Here is a 22,221-nt window from a genome sequence, read left to right as displayed (position 1 = left end):
TACGTTAATTTTTCATGTAATTTATCTTTTTTTTTTATGTAATTGTTTAGTTCAAAATTTTATTTATAATATAAATATTGTATATTATAATTTTTAATTTTTTTACCATCTTATTTGTATTAGTTGATATATTGTATTATTAGAGATTATTTCAATTATATTTTGAAATATCACAAATGATTAATTTATCAATATGTCATTCTTGATCATTTTACATTCTTATCAACTAGTTTTTGTCAAACATGATTTGTTTATCTACTAACCTATAAGTACTAACTAACTTATCAGTTAGTTTGTTAAACATAGCCTTAAATAGATATGAGGTTGACCAAAACTATAGTGATATCGCTCATGATCCATCTTTTCTTGTTGATTATGAACATGCTGACAATAAATAGTAATTATCTTAGTATCAGAGAATCTTTTAAGTAATTCCGCCATTTTTATGTGAATGATTTTGTCCATCATTTATATTGAAAAGTCTTTAATATAATGGAGTATATTTAGATGAAACACTTTATTTTTTTGATATTATAAATTAAATCTTATAAAACACTCAATTTTCGGCATTCTATAAACCTAATTTTGTAATAGTATCTTCACACAAAACAAAATCTTATTTAATAGTTTCCAAATTTCTATTATGGTCATGGTAAATGTGACAACGTTAACGACGATACCGTTACAACATGAAAATAACATAAAGCAAGATGGAAGTCCTAGGTTCAAATCAAATGAGGAACACAGATCCCCTTGTGGCCACGAAAGTTCAAATGCGATTACTCCGGGCTATCTACAAAGCAGGTACTCGCACTGGGATTAGTCAGCTCACATAACGGGTTGGATATCCAGGTTAATAATTTTTATTTTTTTTTGAAAAATGTATTTACTTTGTTCTCTTTGATAATTTTTACGTTTTACTAAAAAAAAACATATATATATACGTACAAGTAATGATATATGTAGGGGTGCTCAAAAACCCGATGAACCCGACCAACCCAACCCGAATTTTAAAAAAAACACCCAACCCGAGGTAACCCGATGCATGATCGATAAAAAAATTAGCCAACCCGACCTTATTGGGTTGACATCGGGTCAGGCCCAAAAAAACCCGACCAACCCGATGAACCCGACCTTAACTTTAGCTTTGAATTATAGATGACAATCATTACATGACCAACCTCAACGTCAAGAAAGCGAAAGCATCGGGGTTGGAAACGTCTAAAACTATTGTTGTTGATTGATGTATTATCATTTGGTTTGAATATTTTTATTGTAATATCTAAATATTTGATGAACTTGCATATTATCTTGAATAGTCGGTCGTATTTCAAAGGAAAGTTTCCTTTATTTTTATGTGATTTTACATTGTTTAAACACAACCCGATCAACCCGACCAACCCGAACGGGTTGGGTTGGGTTGGGTTGAACTTTTGTTTGGGTTGGGTTGGGTTGAAAATTTTCAAACCGCCAACATTGGGTTGGGTTACTAAAACGGCTCCAAACCGATCAACCCGGGCCGTGAGCACCCCTAGATATATGTATTCATTTGTATATTAAAATGAGATAAAATCATATATTGAAAATATAAAAAGTGAGTTTTGTCATACATGAGATGAAAATTAGCATGTATGATGCATTTAATGACATATAGAGGTGCATCTAAGGCACCCGCCACATAATATTAATTAGGGATATTCGCAGTGCAGTTTGCGCATAACCCTCCAACCGCAAAAAATTGCACCACATGTATAATTACTGGATTGTAAACGTAAAGTTCGGTAGGTACAAAACCGCAAAAAAACCTTGAGATGTGGTGTAGTTTATGCGGTTTGTATCTATCGAACTTTATGTCTACAACCCAATAATTATAAGCTTGAAGATACATTATAATATCAACGATAACGTGACCGTAGTAAAAAAAAAGTTTCAATACATCCGATTTCCAAATACTTATTACATAATTATATTAATTTTTTTAAACCATGAAATGACTTCATTTTAAGCTCTCTTATCTCTTACTTGACAAAACTCAATATTTTATATCTGTTTATTTTAAACGTGATAATTGGGACGATAAAATCATGCATTTTGTACGTTAGTCACAATCTCGTCATGACACAAATTATAAACTATTTGACATAACATTATATTTTGTTTGCAAAGGTAATACCGTACTTTTTTTAATGATTTTTTCTTAAATATTTGTGAATTAAACGAGTTTCTAAAAAATGCGTTGTGGTGGCACTTAAACGACAAAACACTTTTTCTTATGTTTCATTAATTCTCATGGTGTATGTTTAAGATATGACGCCGTTAATATACACAATTTTTTTACTTTAAACAAAACTAACTTTAAGGTTTAAATTTTTTATTAGATACGTGCGTACACATATATATATATATATATATATCAATAATTTTATTTATTTTTAAATGAATTTAAATTATTCATCATCGTTGTTTATTAGAGACATATAAGGCCAGGTCAAATAATAAGACTAACATTATTAAAAAAAAATATTTAAATTACAGATCTACCCATCAATTATATTCTTTCTTTCATTTATCGTCCTCTAAAAAAATAAAAAATTATTATATCTCTTTCTATTTCATTCTTTTCCTTTTGTTCTATATAACACAAATATAAATATTTTGTTACCTTTTTTATATTTTCTTTTACTCCCTTTCTTTTTTATTTTATCTTTCAAAATTCAAAAAATATAAATATTATGAGAAAGTTAGAATGAAAGTTTCATATCCTCACACCATTTATAACGTAACTTGACCAAAATAAACTAATCATAACCAAATTCACTTTTTAGTCATTTTTGACATTGAAGTTTTCATTTTAGCCAAAGTTAATATTTTACGTATCTGCGTAAAGTCCTTTCAGATTAAAGGAAAAAAATTTCTTTACGGAAATGACGATCTTTATGCAAATTCTTTACTCAAATGGGATCCTTACACAATTTTTTACGCAAATCTACGTAAAGTTCTTTTAAATTTGAAAACAGGTTTACCCAAATGCGTTATTCTTTTACATAAACTCCAACTAAAATGAGAATTTGATTGAAAAAATGAATAAAAAGTGAATTTGGTTGGAAAGATTGACTATTTTGGTCAATTTCCATTATTATTATTAAATGAGTTACTATCATACATTTAACTCACATACACCTAGTTCTTACTCTCTAAGTCACTCAGATACAAGGATGGAAACGTGGTGGATATTGAACAGATAATACATCTCCAATCCTCGCCCTGTCTCGACTAATCCTTGATGGATTTGGGGAACATATTGGGTACTCATTTAATAAAAAAATATATTATATTTTAAAATTAAAATTACAGGGGTATAAATAGACACTACCCTTATTAAAAAGATATTTTGAGTAATTAATTATTGATGGTACCTGTAGGCTGACCGTTCAAAGAGGGGGGTAAAAAGGGAAAGCGAAAAGCGTGCAAAAGGTCAAGGAATCCGGCCTTACGCCGTCTGGTATCTTCGCGCCTCTCCAAAAATCATCTTTTCTCTTTTGCGCATCGTTTGGTTGTACACTCCGAACATGAGAGCGGAGAATCCCAAATTACTTTAATGGACTCTTCTCTGCTGCAGCGCTACCGTCACGATCGCCGGAACCTCCTCGATTTCATACTCTCATCAGGTTTGATCTCAGATGTTCCAACTTCTTCTGCTTCCGATTTCGATTTTGATGCTATCAGCGCTGATTATGTCCTCGAATGCATACAATCCGGCGGTAAGTTACCTCGTTAGTTTATTTCATTTTTAAGCATGTTTTTAGTGATCGAGTAATCTAATTTTGTAAGCTAAACACAAGGTAAAAGCAATTGTATGAGTCAATGGTTTTGAGTTTTAACGTAGATAGCTTCATAAGTTCAACTGGAGCTTGGTTGTTTTTGTTTCAAATTTAGCATCGAGTTTATGATTTCTAGTACTTCGGTCGGGTGTAAAGTTTACTGTGGTTACTGGTTAGCATGTTTATTAATATCAAATTTGAAGTTGAAAGTAAGCATGGTTGATGATTGAAGTCTAAAAGCGTATCTGTCTTTGGAGCCGAGGGGGTGATACACTGACACTGTATAATTAAGAAATTGAAATTTTAATGGGTAGTAGTCATTGGCTACTGATGACTAATGAAATAAATTGGATTATAATGTGATTTATGTCTAACATAAATGCTAATGAAGGGAGGAGAGACGTACTTGTTGAGAGTATTGTTTCTGGTATCTGGTTAGGGTTTGGTCAAACGTGTAGAGGTCAATTGTTTTACTCTTTAGAGTAGTCCTTTCATTCCACCCATGATTGAATATAATACTCCACAAATACTCACATTTAACTGTCAAATAAGTAAGCCTGACCTGTCTCTCAGAAAATGTGGGTATATTATAGTGTAAGGAAAGAAAGAAAAAAAGTTCTTATAGTGATGAATTCTAAAACCAATTTTGTGTTAATCTTCATGTTTTTCATATTTCTTTTCTTTTGTTTATTTGACCTCCTACTTTTTATTATTTTTAGAAAAATGATTATACACCGTCCCAAAATTTTGATATATGTTTTTAGCCTTTCAGAAAAGTCACATCCATACTGTTGGGAGTGTTTGGACTATTTAGTTGCATAGAAACAGTTACTTTTTAACTGTCATGTCTAATATCACACCACCAATACTGAATTTATAGCTTCATACGTCTGGAAACAATTGACTATGCTTACGAGTATAACTTTGCCTGAACTTCCTGGTATTTCCTGACATCTTCGTGCGATTAGGTGGAGCGTTTGACATTTCTAAAGCAACTATGAAGCACACTGATGAATCTATGTTTCCGACAATGGTAAGGCTTTAACATGTTGTTTCTGGTGTTTCATCAAACTAGATAGGACCAAGGATTTCTTGATTGGCAGGGTGTTATTAATATCATTATAAACCGTTCCAGATGTTATGCATTTTGTCTCTTTGGAATTTTGCAAAAAAGGCCAGAGCTTTATTGCCTCACCTCTTTGTCAATCTCTGTTTTAACTTACTAGTTCTGTTGCAGCTGCTTCTGCAGCTGTTGTTCGCCTTGTAGCATATTGCGGAATAAATTTGTGCATATGTGCTTATATTGAACTTTATTGCACATATTATGGAATCTATATTGTTATGTAGGGTTTTATTTTGTTGTGGACTTGATGGATGCTGGGTAAGAGCTAATTACAGAACCACTGATATTGGAAGTTTTCTATCTTTTATGTTGCTTACTGTTTACTAGTCTCAGTTTTTCTTCCAAAAATCGTCGTTTTTCCAAGCTAGTCGCAGCCGGGTCTTCATGAAAACATCCGCTCTACTCTTTCCGGTAGAGGATAGATCTGCGTACTGAAAGAATTTAAGAGAACTTTTTGGACAATCATTCATTTAGGATCATCATCTTTGCCATTTGCAGATATAGTGGACTCTTGGAAGGGCTATCTTTTGCTTAGTAGATCAATGGTCATTTATATTCTCTGTTGACTTGTATTTGGCAACCTATTTTCCGCACAACAATTTTTTTTCTATTAATTACTTGAAGTCCTTGACAACTGGTGAAGCAGTTTGCAAACTTTCTTTTTGTTATATATTTTCCTTTAGACGGACATTTTCTTTTCAACATCTAGTGGTTAGGGTGTGCTGGAAAACTAGGCATAGAAACAACTAATTTACCGGTTTTTCTTATGAATATGACAGTCATTATTATTTTCTTCTTAAAAAGCTGCATTGTTGTTCTCAAAGCTGACCAACTTTGTGATATTTTATTTGGGCTATTCCACAGATACACTCCCAATCAGGGGATTCATTTTTTCTTCTGTCTGCACCAGACTCTGCTGGATCTCCACCTCGACGTGTACCACCCTCAGTTGAGACCAACCGTGCTCACCGTGATAGACCGCATATGTCTACCCCCCCAGATTCCTTCACTGGTTTGGAAGCAACTATTACTGGGTATGATTGTGGGGTAAATCATTCATATACCGTACCTTCAAGTTCAAATTTTGCAAAGAAGACGGACATACCTTCTCTAGGACTCCCTGCTTTAAGAACAGGTATTTGTTTGGTAACCTCTTCAATCTTATAACTAGATGCTGTGATGGAACCTACTGTGATTGTTTCACTTTTTGGTGGTCTATGATTTTGTTGTTTTTCAATTCCTTCCTGTTAGTTCTGTTTGTTAAATAGCTTCCTATCCATTATTTAAGTGACTGATACATAGTTGTAGTAACTTTTAAGGGTTATCGGATGATGACTTACGGGAATCAGCCTATGAAGTACTGCTTTCATGCATTGCTTTTTCTGGGTAATCTCTCTCTCTCTCTCTCTCTCTACACACACACACATATGTGTAAATATCCCATCTTTAGTTAATTTTTTGTGTGTTAAAAATGCTATTGGCTGTTTCTAATCTTCTATGCTTATTCACCTCATGATATGGTGTGAATATCTGAGTTTTACCCTGTTCATTTCTTATCTGTTTTGTTTATATCAAACACTAGGATTGCAATTCATTCTTTGGAGAACCCGAAGAAAGATAAGGGCTCTAGATTTCTGACTGGGTTAAAAAGTAGAAGGGATAGAAGACACCACAGGTCCCACTCTGTTGAAAACCATTTCGAGCACATTGACACCATTCGCGTTCAAATGCAGGTGAGCAATTTCTCGATTCTTCATCATAAGAAGAAGAAAAAAATTGAGATAAGAGAGAATAATCTAGCCCATTTTGGAACAATGTTTGTGCATCAGTTTAACCTCTAAAACATGTCAGAAATTCAATATGGGTTACTTTATGATTTAAACATACCTTTGCTAATCCACTCTAGCCTTGATGATCTATTGATTGGTATAAAGGTACTACTCAGTTTGCTAATATTTTTCTACCAACAATTGAACACAAGTTAAATAACAGCTTGCACATGTTTTGCACACTGTTCTGCTGGTGTAGTTGGTCAATGTTGATGTTATTGGAATAATGGATGTCCTTTTTCTAGATATCAGAAGCAATGGATGAATGCATTAGGCAAAGGTTGATGCAGTTTTCTATGAGGAAATTACATGTACAGGTTGATATTCCTCAAATCTCAATTGAGCTCTTAAGTGGCATACAACAGAATGATTTTCTGGTTGAAAGGTCTTACACACAATGGAGGAAACGCCAGGTACGACCAATGTCTTGTTATGTTCTATTGTTATTGGATACGGCGAGCCTTGTGCTGTTGCATAGAACACATGTGGACACTAGTAGACATTTCATGCTATGCTATTACCATGGCTTTGCCTGATTTAAAGCTACATTAGATTTTTCATTGTTGAAATCAATTTAGTGAGTGCATTTATACCCACCAACACAAGTGTTACCGTACTTTTTAGTGAAAAGATGCCTACAGATCATAGGACGTTTCACTCAGATTCTTAACATTGACTTATAAGTTTGTGCTTGTCTCAAATACTAAAGCTGGGGCCTATAACAATTTGGTTTTCTGATGGGTTAGGTCTGACTTTTCTAGTCAATTTTGAAACTAGCCATATGATGTGTAAGTGTTTGATTTTACTTGTGTATGCTGGAGGTGCAAGTCGTTTGATGGTGTTCATATTTGCCTGTAGTTCCAATGATTTAACTTATCTAGTTCCAAAACACAAATTTTAAATACTCATTCTTTGGATTGTCATTATGGATCATATTCGTTATTTGGGCTAATTAGCTTTCAGGACAATAAATTAAATTGACACCGAGTGATTGCTGATCCGATTAATGATTTATTGTTGCTATAACTTCGAAAATATTTCCATACAGGCAAATGTTCTGGAAGAACTTTTCTCATCGGTCAGTTATCCTGAAATGCAAGAACTTGGCATTTTACTTGACAAGATCAGGAATCCAGAGGTATGTTCATCTCTTACTTGGCATACATGAACATGTCTGAGTTCAGTGTTCATTGGGACTAGTTGTTTGGCAAATGTAGGAATGGAACATCATCATGACTCCTGCTGAACGTTCGGAAGTCCTACTAGCTATCAGACAGGTTGCATCGTTGCTCTCATCTATGCAGGGGAGTTCTAGTATTCAAGGTGGATCATCTTACTGGAATGCTGGTTATCACTTAAATATAAGACTCTATGAGAAGTTGCTGTTTGGAGTATTTGACATTCTGGATGAAGGCCAACTCATCGAGGTGTACACTTGTGCCATTGTCATTAAGTCGAGTGTCAATCACAGTAGTTAGATTTATTGCCGTTGCTAATGCTGCTTCAATTGGTTTGATTCTTGATATTCATCATTTGATCTTGTAACAGGAACATGCTGAATATTTAAAGCTTATCAAGTTGACTTGGGCTACACTAGGCATAACTCAGAAAATGCATGATGCTTTGTATGGATGGGTGCTCTTTCAGCAGGTACAAATTCTAGGCTTATGAAACAAACTCTTTGAAGGACAGGGCATGTCCAAGTTATGCATGTGTGCATATGACATGTGGAGAAAACTAATTCAGTTGTCTCTATTGTTAATATGCATCAAGTGTTGGCCCTTTAAGATAAGGATACATTTCTATGCTTTTCAAGCCCTCTATGTCCCATACAAAAGCTTAGAATGGCTCGAGTCTCATGACTTTATAAAATCAAAGCCCAGTTTCACTTCACAAATTCTCGATCCTACTAGATGGAGAAGAGAGCTTTCGGTTCATTCTTCTTTTCCACCCATCAAAGTGAAAAATAATTGTCTATGCTAGAATTATAGGGGCAGATCTGAATAACATACCATTTCCGGACTATATGAGCATGTACTTTACACAAAGTTGGATCATCACTTTCATTGAAATATTTGATGCTAACAATGCGTATACAATTGCTGACTATGTACTTTAACTTACGAATTCTAATATTTTTGTTTGCTTTGAAGTTCATCGAGACAGAAGAAATGCTACTTCTTGATCAGGCGAACCTTCAAGTGCAGAAAGTTTTGTCTGCTAATTATGACAAAGGAAACGAGGACCATTGTAAGGACAACCTAATGTGTATGGTTGTCTACAATGGTACTGAAACCAGATTGAGCTTGGTGCAAGCAATATTTCGATCAATAAATGTGTGGTGTGACAGAAGACTGCAAGATTATCACCTACATTTCAGTGAGGTCATTTTCTGTTTCCGTTATACTTTCTGCAAGCATTTACTACTACTTTGCTCTCCCCTTCCCTACATACCTATGCTATGTTTGTAGTTTGCATTGAATTGTAACTCCATTCCTGCAAATTGCGATGTGCAGTTAACTCTCATAGGTCACTCGTATGTCCAGTTCTTTATTTTCATTTTCTTTTCTGCTCGCACTCTAAACTAGAGCTGTGACTGTGTTATGTTGCTTTCCCTTTAAACTTTTTTGTCTTTAAACTTGCACTTTGTTTTTGTTGTTTTTAGCTTTAGCATCTAATTATTGTTCTCTTTTTGGTTATAATCCCTCCTCAGAAATCGTCTTTCTTCCAGAGGCTGGTTTCCATGGGCTTGGCTGTTGGAACAGATAATTCTGGTACAGGCAACAAAGTCAAGGTTGGTCCATCTGCCAAGTCTTTTGATTTTCTTTTCCAGGTTAGGGAATAAGTCCGCTCAGTTGGCTTACAACGGAGATTTGCTGAAATACTGATGCATATCATTGGTTAGAAAATTGATTTCATGACGAAATGGCACGATTGTGCAGCTTGGATAGGGGCTTTTCTGTGTCAATTTGTCCTTGCCTTCAGCTTACCATCGGAATCAACTGACGATGTGTTTTTCACCAAATAGCTCGACCTGTCAAAAGAAATACGACACTTACTCAATATCATCCATTTAACTTTTAGAGTGGTTAATACGTAGGCAATGTGTTTCCATTGCAACCCTCCATTGCTCCAACTTGTTCACCTTCACGTGCGACTCTGCTACCAACACAATGTCGTTCGCAAATAACATACACCTTGGGACATTCTCAGGGAATCTCATCTAGAATTACAGCAATTAGGAATAGGCTTAGTGCTGATACTTGGTGTAGCTCTATCTCCGCTTGGAAATATTCCGTCGTACCCACTGTGTCTTGACATGTCATCGATTGCCTGTACATATTCTGAATCCCCTTACATACATTTATGATACCCCTCCTCTTCCCCAGACTTCCAAATCACATCTAGCAGTACGCTAACGCAGCCCTTCTCCAAGTCTATAAAAATACCAAGTGTAAGCCCCTACTACGCTCTCTATACTTCTCCATGAGGCGTCTGAGGAGATGTTTGTCTCGTTTGTTAATCGTCCTGGCATTGAACCAAATTGGTTCTCGTCCTTTCTGTTCCGTGCTGCACCCTGGCCTCAATTTACTGGCTCCCTTAATTTAAAGGTGTGGCTAAGTAACTTTATACTGCAATAGTTACCACAACTTCGCAGGCCACCTTTCCTCTTATAGAGCGGTACTACCATATTGAGCCTTCATTTGTTAGGCATCTTAGTAGTCCGATTAGCTCAGTATATATTTTAACTGGTTTGGTTTATGCAAAAGAAATTGATTGTATTAAATTGTTTTAATAGAAGTTGAAGGGTACAATACATAATGAACCTTGAAAATACAACAAACTCAAATGTCATTGCAGTGGCATTTGTGGCAAGTGCTAGGATATGATAAGAAGAGAATGCCAAAAGCTTTCTTGATGCAGCTGGAGAGAGTTGGGCAATGAGAATGTGTAGGGCCCACCCACCAGGGTATCACAATGGGCATTTGTGTCCTCCTTTCTTTGTGCTGTTCCTCTTAACTTGCTTCTGGAAAGGCTCTTGATTTCATTTGGACCCAAAAGATCTAACAGAAGCTTCAAGGAAGATCACATATTCAAATTACCTGATTTTTTCTGTATGGCTTAATACGAGTATTTGTTCAATGACACTAGGCTATAAAAATCTCTACATCATGAGTTTTTTAGGAAAGCATGACTAGCTAGCATTTTGGGACAACTGTTTCCTCTCTCAAAGCTGAATATGATGTGACTAATTTCTAAACCTAAGTGGAATTTTTAAGAACATCTGGTGCAGCAGTATTTTCTTTTTACTGGAGTTTGAGGCAAGGAACTTTACTGTATTTTAGTGCTAATGTAAATGCATGCTTTCTCAAATTTGCAGCTTATAAATTCTGATGCTATCGGGGAGACTGCTGCATTTAGGGTTAGGGTGTATGTTGAAAGATCTGTTGAAGCTGCATGCAAGCGGGTTAGTTCCCTGATAAATGGCTTTTATAAAAGACTGAATTGATAGCTGTTTTTTCAATGATTCCAAAGTATTGATGACTGTCAGGTAGAAGATGCCATAAACCTCATATCTAAACTAGAGGGGAAGCATCCATTGGCTTTGCTTGCAAGTGAACTAAGAATGATCAATGAAAGAGAACGGTCTCTGTATTCGCCTGTCCTTTGCCAATGGTGTCCAGATGCAGGGATGGTTGTCTCCCGACATTTGCACCAGTTTTATGGAAAAAGACTGGTTTGTTTTCTATGATTAAGTTGAAAAATTGTCCTAGTTTTATTTTTATGAAGTTCTTACAGCCTTTATAAATTGGTTATACTTGTTTTGTAGAAGCCATTTCTAGATGACATATCCCTTTCTGAAGATGCTATATCAGTGCTTTCTGCAGCTCATCACTTGGAGCTTGACTTGATTCGATCTCCCAATTCTGAAGATGAAGAAAATGGTGTTGGGTCATTTTCCATTAATGAAATTGATTTCTATCAGGTTGGTGTATTGCAGCACCTTAATACCTGTGGTTTTGATGGTTTAACCTTACTAAATTGTGACATCATGGATATTACTTAATACATATACTAATATTTAAATTAAGAATTCGTAGTTTTTATGCGTAACTTTGTGAGTTTTTTCATATTTAGTTATTTGAAAATGTGTGTAGAAAACTAGTTTAAGATTTCATTTAGCACCAATCAGTAAAGATATTGCTAAAATTACTCTACTCATCCCAGTAAACTCAGAATTTTGACTTCTAAGTGTCAAACATGTTGACTTTTGTGAACTAATAAATTAGTAAGATTCATGTGATTGTAGATTATAAATGATATTTCACGTTAAACTGCAACAAGATATTATAATAATAGAATTTTTAGAATATTATAACTTAAAACATTCTTGTTAATATTAAAATCTGAAATACCCTTTGGATATACAAAGCTAGGTGAATTATTTTGGAACTTGGTGAAGGATTACAGGTAGTAACTTGGTTAATTTCATACTCTAACACACACATACACTTTTATAGTACTTTTTAAGAATTTGATTTAGAGTGAAAGCTATTCTAATGATGATGGAATGCTTCTTCTTGATTGTCGCATGTCGCCACAAAGTTAAGAATTCGTCATGACTACTATTTTTATATATTTTACTATTGGGCTTGTCTAATACAACTGTCAAGTACAAAACTTACACTGCTAACTCGGTTAAAATCCGTATGGGTTTGTGTGTCGAATGGAACAATTGGCAGATTTTGTTTTCTTTCAACATTTATTGCTAGAAGTGGTTTTTGGCTAGATACAGCTTGGCTTTTGGCCCAGACAATGGTTCAACTGGCTGGTTCTGTCTTGGTTTTAACATATTGCTCGATATTGGTGTTATCTTTTTGCAATTTCTCTTTCAATACAAGAGTATCTGATGCTTTCTGCAATTTACTATACCTTGTGTTATATCAAAATTTGGAGCTATTGTGTTGTTAGGATGCATACTTCATCTCTTGTTTTTTTGACATTTCTTTTGGGGTTGCTTATGTTCCAAAAAAATTGCAAACATCTTTTTCGAAAAAAAGATTTTTCCACAAGCCAGGGGTCTTCATGGAAATAGTCTCTTTATCCTTTGGGATAGAGAAGTCTGCTAATATTTTACTCTCCCCTGACTACTGTGTGTGGGATGTACTGGGGTTGTTTGGTTTGGTTTTTGTTATTGCGATTCATTGTCATTTCCTTGTACCACATTGGTATAGAGCACATGTGAATAGGTCAAGTTCTGTCATTTGCTTGTACCACATTTGTTATTATTTTGAGGTAACTAGTTGTAAGTTTACTCCACTCAGATGAAAGTTCTGGTTCTGGCAATACCAGCATACTGTTAAGTTTGCTTTTCAATCTTTTGTGAGTTCAAATAAGTATGGTAACGGAAGCATCTGAACCTAAATTATGAACAAGGAGCAAGCTGATCCATAAATGTCATCAAGTTCAATTCACTACTGAAATTAAGTGAATTATGTTGGCAGTCAAAGATGTTAACTTGTTCAAATGTAGACACCAAATATTAGTAATTTCTCTGGAGTATGTTTCTTAAATTCTTGCAGAATATGTAGAGACCATAGGATTGTTATTTAGATCATCTAATGACCAGTCTCTTTTTTGCATGCTAAATTCATGCAGATTCATAAAATAAGCCGACCGATCGTGCTTGATTGGCTAATCTCGCAGCATGAACGCATGCTGGAATGGACAGGACGTGCATTCCACCTTGAGGTTGGAGTTTACTTTGTTGATTCTGAGCATCTGTTATTGCATATGTTCTTTCAAATGGATTTAGTGGAGTAGTCAGTTTCTTAAGGAGGCAGGAATGAGGAACTAAAAGAGCAAGTTCATCAGTTATTTTATGGCCAAAATTTTGTTTTTCTCATTTCTAATTTTTTGATCATGTTACCTCATGCAAAGAGTTGTAGAAATGAATTAACCTAATCATTTAGTCTGCATGCTCACATATTAGATATTCTATCACCACGTCAGTATTATATCTATGGATTATACTTTTATCATGTTTCAGGTATGGATTATACTTTTATCATGTTTCAGGTCTGGGAACCCCTATCAAATCAACAGAAACAAGCAGCTTCAGTTGTGGAAGTTTTTAGGATTGTAGAGGAGGTATGTAGAATCACAGACAGATTAAGCTATATTTTAATCTCTTTGCAGATGTTGATTTTAAGGGACGAGCTGCAGAAGTTTAGGTTCCATTTGTGAAACTACTTTCCAGAAAATGCTTATTGCTGTTTTCTATGTTTTTCTTATTTGGAAGAAACTAAGCATATAGCAATGTAAATGCTCTCTATTTGTCTTGTGCTATAATATCTTGGCCATTTTCTCTCTTGGTCATCTTGTGTGCCTGGGTATATTTTTTGACAATTACCAAAAGAATACGAAGATTTTCATTTTGAGCCACAGAATGTTCTTCACAAAACAAATAGGCAAAGCTGCCGCTGACTCAAGCTGAGGTGACGTTACACTCGTTTAAGTTCAATATTTGAAAAATAAAAAAAAATGTGCCTGGAGGGGAGTGAGTTTTAGCATTCTTTTTTTATATAACGAGCATTTCCTGGATTGGTTAGACAAAGAAGTGTTTAAATTTATAGGTAGAACCTGTTGAGTAAATTGTGTAAATATTATAATGCAAATAAGAGACTTTCACAAAATTGTTATCCTGGCAAAAGTCAGCAAACATATTTTTTGATGGCATATAATTCAACAGGAAATGAAAATTATATTGGACGAGTCAATCAAAGAGAACTTTATTTGAGCTCAGATTTAAAACATACAAATATAACCTGATACCTAACCAAGTTCAGTAGTGTTCAGCTCACGGACCTTTGTTTATTTGCTTCAGCATGTTAATCAAATGCACTGGCTTCTTTTGGATATTTATGTTTTCAGTACTACCATGTTCTTCATATCTTCTACAACTGTCAATCACTTTGATTTTCTTGTGGTTGTGTCATCTTTGCTTTGCAGACAGTGGATCAATTATTCAGGCTAAGTCTTCCAATGGATATCTCACACTTGCAAGCATTACTTTCAATAAATTTCCATGCCCTGGATGGCTATTTGCTAAAATTGGTTAGCCAGTTAGGTACCAAACGTCTATATACTAGAATGCAATTTATTAATATTCTATCTATTGTGGCTTCTCAGTTCTCATTGGTCCTTGGCAAAATACTAGTGCAAGTATGCTATTGAAAATTTCAACTGATTGCTTAACAAGGACGGAAGGCCCTATAAACCCACCCACCGGCTAAATTGAGTTTGTTTTTCATAGCAATAGCTAATCTTTTCACCTACTGATGCCACCTGTTTCTTCGCCTCTCCATAATCTTGTCTTTGACAAGCTATAGAAGACTATAAATGCAGATTTTGATAAATTAGGAAATTTGAGAGGCGTGGGTGGCGTCTGTTGAGAAAAAAGGAAATTCCGCTTAAGAGGATTTTGTGATCTTTATGGTTGGATTTAGATGGCAGGCATCGAGTGGAGGCTTGTACTAAGAGGACCATTATGGAAGGTAGGGGTTGATTAATGCTAACATGGGGATTAGTGGTGAATGTAGAGATTTAACCTAATGAATCATTGGAGTATGCTACAGGAGTTGGTCTTAGATATGAGAGCATTGAGGGGGGAGGGGGGGGGGGGGGGGGGGGGGGGAGGCTATTACTCCCAAATTAGGATACGTTCCCCTCATTACAGTTATTTTATATTTCACAATTTTAGCCTGCACTGACTAGGAATGCACTCTAGTCTTCACTCTATTTGTCATTTGGCTGTCACAATATCTTCAGACGTCATCTTATGCTTTTAATCATCGAATCTGTATCTACATAATTTTATTAATAATATAGGAGAAAGGGATAAAGTTTGCCAAAATTTTACATTTACCCCTGCCAAGGCACTTGCACCCACGAAGTCCTGCAAGCGTGATAATAAACGTCAAACAGCATCATACTCCAGAATTAACACTATATGCTCATTTTCTAGGTTAATTGTTATTTGATGGTGATGAATGAAATTTGTGATGGTTTTCTTATCTTTTAGGTTCTTATCGGATTCAAACTTAAATAGATTTGTTGTCAATCTAGTTATAATTATATTTTATGAACGCAGTTGAGAAGCACCATCTATATCCTGCTGCTCCTCCTTTGACTCGTTACAAGGAGACAATGTTCCCAATAGTCAAGAAAAAGGTGGTTGAGAGTGTACTTCTTGATGAGGAAGTGGACGAAAAATTGAGAGGGTTGACAGTCAACAAGCTCTGTGTCAGATTAAACACTCTTCAAGTGAGTGCCAATCTTCTTAAACTAATCTCAGTTTGTTACAAGGAAGATCACCCTACCTGCACAAGTCAGTCCTTATGTTGATTGCTGAGAAGCTGCTTTTATATTTATAATGATATTGTTGAAGACCTATTCGGTCTTTAAGTTCGTTGTGATGCAGCATCTGTTTCAGTTCTCTGTTTCATCTTCTAGGGGGATGGTCATATGATAAAAACGCGATAACATATTTTCTTTTAAATGTTCTCTTTTATGTTCAAGACATTTGTGCATATGCACTTTTGGTAGAGCATCTAACAGTGGTTAAAGCTGAACGCTTGAAAGAAATTCTGATCGAATATAAACCACTATGGAAATGTCTTGTCTGTAACATCACATAAGTATTGTTTTCATCAAGATAACTTTATCTGACTCGAACAACTATTTTCCCCGTTCTACATTGGGATGAAGTCTTTCCCTTGTAGATAACTTGCTACTATCTTATTTTACATTAAAAATTTCTGACTTAGCCAGTTAGAATCTTTATGGTGTTTCCTGTAGTTCTTTATATTTACTTAGTTCTTTGGCATGTAATCGACCATATAATATCACATCACAGGCTAAAACACACGAGGTCGTTCTGCTGTGGTTTCTGGCATTAATGTGTTTATCTGTCTGGGCCTCTAATTCTGAGCTTTATGTACTGATATGTAATGGAGATTGTGCCTTTGCATGCATCCATGAATGTCGTGTTTAATGGTATGATTTTGTTATCCTATGCAGTATATGCAGAAGCAAATTAATATACTGGAAGACGGCATTAAAAAGTCATGGGCATCTATGGGACCTGGAAATAGTAGAGACTGTAAGCTCTGTTTCTATGTGGATGTGAAAGGGTTACTGCCTGTCCTATTCTTTTTCTTTCCATACTTACCTCCCTCAAGGCATGTGATAAGTTACTTGTTATTTAGATGAATGAGTGATACTTATCCCACCAACCTTCCGTACTTCTCTAGAATATGTTCTTTATATATTTAATTTTGGATCATTAAGGTAAGGTTCCTATAATGTCAATATTCATAACCAACAATACTCTGTTCTATGCAGGTAAAGAACCTCCAGGAACTACAGATTTTATACTCACAGATAGTGAATCAGTTGATGAACTATTTGTAGCAACCTTTGACAGCATCAGGGATTCCGTAGCTGATGCTATCAGAAAAATCTGTGACTTAGTTGGTGAGTTGATGAGCGCAAACACATCCTACGACTTGTGGACATGTGCCTTACATGTGTTTTGGTTCTTAGTATATTAAAAGACTGCTGACTAACTTCCCATTTGCAAATAGATCTCATGTATTTTGGTGCGTTTCGGCTCCAATTGGTTCTGGTCTTTAGAGTAGGGTCTGTTTCAATATGAGCACAGAAATTGCAAGGTTGATAATAAAAAACTCAGACCAGTTGATGGATCCAAGCCTGTTATTTTGTTTACACCATGACCACCAATCTGCATATTGAGATTTCTGCTTAATCTTAAGTTTGACTTGCCCTTCATTATCCGTGCTCCAAGATCTTAAAAATTCTTAATAAGAATGAAAAATTTAAAGATTTTAGAAAGAAGAGAGGACTCGTAAACCTTCCATTACTGTCCTCATCTGCTCTAGAGGAGTCATAACATCTGAAATGAAAAGTTTATGCCTTCAATTTGTCTCTATCTTACCCACCCCATTCTTAGCAGATAATAGACCGATTTACAAAATTTTGACTTCTGTGGACAATTACATCCTACTTTTACTTGGTATAGTTGACCGAGACTCTTGGTAGTGGTGGCATGATCTGCTGATGATGATCAATTGCTAGTGGTAAATTAGGAAGTGCGTGTATTATCTATCTATATTAAATGAACCTATAAATTAGGACAGCTAGGTAATTCAAGTTCTTGTGCTCGGCTGAAAGAATACTTCTTTTCTCCTCCTGCTGCTGATTTCTTTATCTTTTTCTTATAAATATCATCTCCAAGGATGGAGTTTCTAGATTTTGTAACTGGCAAGTCCCACATGAAGTTCTGTTTGCTGAACTTGTAGGAACCAAAATTATCTTCTGGGATTTGAGAGATTCATTTCTTTTCCGTCTATATCATGGTACTGTTGAAGGAGCTCGATTGGAAAATTTGCTTCCACAACTTGATAGTGTAAGTCTCTCTCTCTCTCTCTCTCTATATATATATATATATATATATGTTTGCACACACACACACATACATATATATCATAAGATGTGTACATGTGCGATGCGGCGAATTGTAAAATTATATTGTAAACCAATATTGGAAAAGTAAAATTATAAACCAATATCTGAAATTTATGTTTGAACAAAAAATAGAAACTACAAGCATCTATAATCATACACATTTGTACATAAATAGCTAGATATGCTAAATCATTTTGGAAAGGAATCAGTAATGAGATGTGGTTTTCCAAAACTCATGCACCTACTCTTTATAACTCTTAGTGGTTTATATATATCATGTCACTTAATTGTCCGGTTTCTCTGATTGTAAATCTTGCAGTACTGATTTATACTTGATGCTTCATGGATGTTGTATTCTAGAAATTTAAGAATTCACTTAAATGCATTATAAGACAGTTTAGATATACATGTATGTATGCATGCATATATGGCTATACATGTATAAACTTAAGTATGTGTATGTCTTATTTTATGTGTGTATATAAAAACCATCTCTGTGTGGTGCATGCTTGTGCTCGTTTCTTTGGGCTTCTATAAAATTATAACTTCACAGTTTCCAGATTTCTCTTCAGAACATATTTAATCTGATTGGCATTTGCAGATCCTCAACCATGTATGTGGTCTAATTGATGACGCACTTAGAGACATGGTGGTGGCTAGTATTTGTAGGGCGGCGCTGGTATGATCGTTCTTTCATGAGCTGTTATGAAAGTCTTTTTCCAAATTCTGATATAATAATTTTCATGATATAGGAAGGCTATGTATGGGTACTGCTGGATGGAGGACCTTCCTGTGCATTTTCTGATTCAGATATCACCATGATGGAAGATGACCTTAATATGTTAAAGGTACAAAGCTGATATTCACTCTTGAAAATTAAACAGGTTTAGGATAGAGAAAGAACACACAAAAATGTTAGATCTATGCATTCTCGTAAATCTCAACTCTGTATTTTAGCTAATTTGCTTCCCCGACTGTATCAGTTCGTTCAGTTTTTTGCATTTTCTGTATCAGACCAAGAAAAATGTTAGAAATAAATTAGTAAAAACAATAGAATGTTTTAGGACTACTATTATTCAGTTTGTGGTGCTTTTGGTAGTAACTTTTGTGTTAATGAGACAACCCCTGCTAGAGAGCCAGAGGGTACATAAAGCTCAAAAATGTTTTTTTATGTGCATGTTAATTTGAAAAAAAGATGTGGATTGCACTGTTGGAACTTAGCAGATTGAGTGCTTTAACCATGGGTCTCTCATACCATAACCTTTTCACCATGAATGGTTTTAGGGGCTAAACTAGTCACTTTATTAAGGACATATGATTTAACAGTTGAACTACGTGTTGGGGCCAGATAACATTTGGTGTAATCATGGGTTTGCAACCAATAATAAAGTAATACAAAATTGAGTGAACCACAGAAGAGAGTGGTAAGATTAAATGTGATAAAAAGATGAAAAGGGAAAATGAAGATAATCGATAAACTTAAACCAACACCACCTTTGCTTGTTGTCAAAGTTAGGGTCTGTTTGTTAGCAGCTTAATGAGATTCACAGCTAATTCGGTCAGCTATACATGACTGTTTGGTAGTGGCTTAATGATATAGAAAGTGGCTTATTCAAGCTTTTATAGAGCTTGATGCAGAAAGCCAAGTTTTTTTTTTCAAACTTTCCCCTCCCAATTGCAGAACATGCTTCTTCCATCCATAAAAACCCTTCCAGACAAAAATCTTTCCAATCTTTATAGACAGTAATCCACACAAACATTTTTATCCATACAAGACTTGATGAAAAACCAACCAAACAACCCCTTAGAATGTTTAGATGTAGCACAAACTTGGATGTTCTGCCCAAGTTTGGTGAACTTGATTTCTCAGATTGAAAAAAAAGATTCATCTATGTGTACATGAATAATGCTGCTTTTGGATTCAGGATCTTTTTGTTGCTGATGGAGAAGGTCTTCCACGTTCACTAGTCGAGGTGGAATCAAAACTTGCCCATCAAATTTTGAGCCTTTTCTCTCTAGATGTATGCACATCCTTCATCCGAAGTTTGTTTTTCTCGAATTATTTGTCTGGTTATGATAGTGACATGAACTCTTTCTTTGTTTGCCTGTTGTGACAGGCTGAATCAGTGATCCATATGTTGATGATGGCAAGCGAATACTTGTCGACAGGATTTGAATTGAGAATTAGTGGACAGAGATCCTTGGATGATGCTAACACCTTAATACGGGTTTTATGCCATAAGAAGGATAGAGAAGCCTCGAAGTTCTTAAAATTGCAATATCACTTGCCTGCATCTTCAGGTACTTGCTCTGTTTCATAACTTGAGTTCCATGAACTTTATACTTGTTGCTATCCAAAAAACTTTGCCGTGTCTAAGTTTTAGCTAATTGCATCTGAAATCAATAGAGTGCTATAGGGTGTTAACTTTTTCGGATTCCTAGCTGCGGATTTTCACTATTTTTTTTCACGGTAATATTCATGTTCTTGTGGTGAAAGCAAAAAAAGGTATAAATGTAAGGGTGTGTTTGTTTTGAGACGAGATTGGACTGGATTGGACATGCGAGAGTAAGGTGGGCGGGTGAAAGAATTGTTGAAGGTTTTAGGGTTGTAATTTGACATGGGTAAGTTTAATAATTTACCAATCTTGTTTTGTCTTCCTGATTTTTGTTCCGCCTATTTTGGTGGGACCAGAAAACCGCATTTTTGTGTCCCTCAGCTCCTGAGATAGTCCTAGACTAATGTCGTGTCGAACTTGGTACAAGTTTTTGTATTATCTTGTCCCATGTACCGAACAGGCCCTATGGGATGACATGAACCATAAATTTGTAAATCCTATGTAGAGTGTAGGGGAGGCAATTTTTTTTCTTGGCCCCTGTATCGAGTCAAGCAATTTTTGGTAGAAAGTACGACAATTAGGTGGATTGATTGATTGAAAGAAGCCACAAGGGCCAAATTAAGTAAACTTATTTGGGCATGGAAAGAAGCCAAAAATGTAAATGACAAACTTTATTCAGGGGGAGTTTACCAAACGCCAAAAAACGTCACCACCCTCACTTATCATCTATCCATATCGGATAACATTCTAGGTCATCAAAATGGATTGTTAGTAAGATTTAACTGGTAAGAGCTTTTTTCCTCGCTTACTTAGTAAGATTCTCGATTCTTGTCATGCTCACCCAGTAAGGTAAGTAGCACCCAGTAAATACTTTCCCGGTAAGCATTTGGTAAACGCCCTAGGTGTTGTTTGAACTTTATCTTTGAAATAGGCCGGGGAATTTTGGCATTTTTCTCATTTATCTTGTATATGCAGATTATATTGATACACCATCGTTCGAGCCAACTCCAAAATCACCGATTGGAGCCGAGTTTTTAAAAAGTGCATCAGCCCGATGGGGCGAGAAAGGTAACAGCAGCTTTAGATTGTTAAAAAAGAGGTTTCAGGAAGTGCAAGGAGGTTCATTTAGATGGAGTTAGATGCTCCATATGTTTTCATAAAACCGCTCAAGATATCAATTTTCGCATTCGGCATTTTATTCATTCATAATGTGTACAAGTGACCATAAAACACACAAGTTAGCCTAGAGTGTAGCTTATATATCCTGTCTGAATGAAGTAGGTGGGGAGAGACTTTTTAGCGTCATGTTTGACAACCATAAGCTGCATCATTTTTTGAGTTACCGAAAGTATCTCATTTGGTTAGTCGGTTCTTGAAAAACTACTTCAAATGATGTTACAACAAGGTTAGAGACCTTTTCTGTTTCCTTTAGATATTTTTATCAGCTAGTTTATTAACTAATCTGTTAGATTTTAACCTAACAATTAGTTTTTCAGCTTGATTATATTGTCTGTTTTTTTGTCACAATGAAACAACTGAGAATAAAACACATTGTATAATAA

The 22,221-nt window shown here is 35.3% G+C and overlaps 1 protein-coding gene across 7 annotated transcripts; it reads left to right on the top strand.

Annotated features, from left to right (window-relative positions):
- Window positions 1-3,540: 3,540 nt before the first annotated feature.
- On the top strand, window positions 3,541-22,039 carry LOC112527336 (protein unc-13 homolog). Of its 7 annotated transcripts, none has more exons than XR_003070749.1 (26): window positions 3,541-3,761; window positions 4,790-4,854; window positions 5,809-6,079; window positions 6,264-6,330; window positions 6,527-6,677; window positions 7,019-7,186; window positions 7,822-7,911; window positions 7,991-8,200; window positions 8,322-8,423; window positions 8,927-9,157; window positions 9,487-9,606; window positions 11,155-11,241; window positions 11,326-11,511; window positions 11,605-11,760; window positions 13,434-13,526; window positions 13,854-13,925; window positions 14,787-14,904; window positions 15,928-16,100; window positions 16,857-16,938; window positions 17,181-17,312; window positions 18,158-18,264; window positions 18,925-19,002; window positions 19,080-19,171; window positions 20,249-20,344; window positions 20,441-20,624; window positions 21,635-21,733. XR_003070749.1 is itself a non-coding variant. In XM_025137928.1 (26 exons), the coding sequence occupies exons 1-26, from the start codon at window positions 3,599-3,601 to the stop codon at window positions 21,796-21,798; spliced, it is 3,423 nt and encodes a 1,140-aa protein (XP_024993696.1). In that variant the 5' UTR covers window positions 3,541-3,598; the 3' UTR covers window positions 21,799-22,039. The 7 variants fall into 7 exon arrangements, 5 of the variants coding, with proteins under 5 accessions (XP_024993696.1, XP_024993695.1, XP_024993694.1 ...); XM_025137928.1 differs by having other exon boundaries at window positions 9,487-9,567; window positions 19,076-19,171; window positions 21,635-22,039; XM_025137927.1 differs by having other exon boundaries at window positions 11,608-11,760; window positions 19,076-19,171; window positions 21,635-22,039.
- Window positions 22,040-22,221: the final 182 nt, after the last annotated feature.

Source organism: Cynara cardunculus, assembly GCF_001531365.2.
Source record: "Cynara cardunculus var. scolymus isolate 2C chromosome LG 15, CcrdV1, whole genome shotgun sequence".
NCBI classification, from domain to species: Eukaryota; Viridiplantae; Streptophyta; class Magnoliopsida; order Asterales; family Asteraceae; genus Cynara; species Cynara cardunculus.
This window is presented reverse-complemented; position numbering and strand designations above follow the sequence as displayed.

Coding starts and splice junctions, on each gene's coding strand:
- LOC112527336 (XM_025137926.1), top strand. CDS start 3,599: ATGGACTCTTCTCTGCTGCAGCGCTACCGTCACGATCGCCGGAACCTC. Junction 9,158..9,486: donor ATCACCTACATTTCAGTGAG/GTCATTTTCTGT, acceptor ATCCCTCCTCAG/AAATCGTCTTTCTTCCAGAG. Junction 16,939..17,180: donor ACCTGGAAATAGTAGAGACT/GTAAGCTCTGTT, acceptor TGTTCTATGCAG/GTAAAGAACCTCCAGGAACT.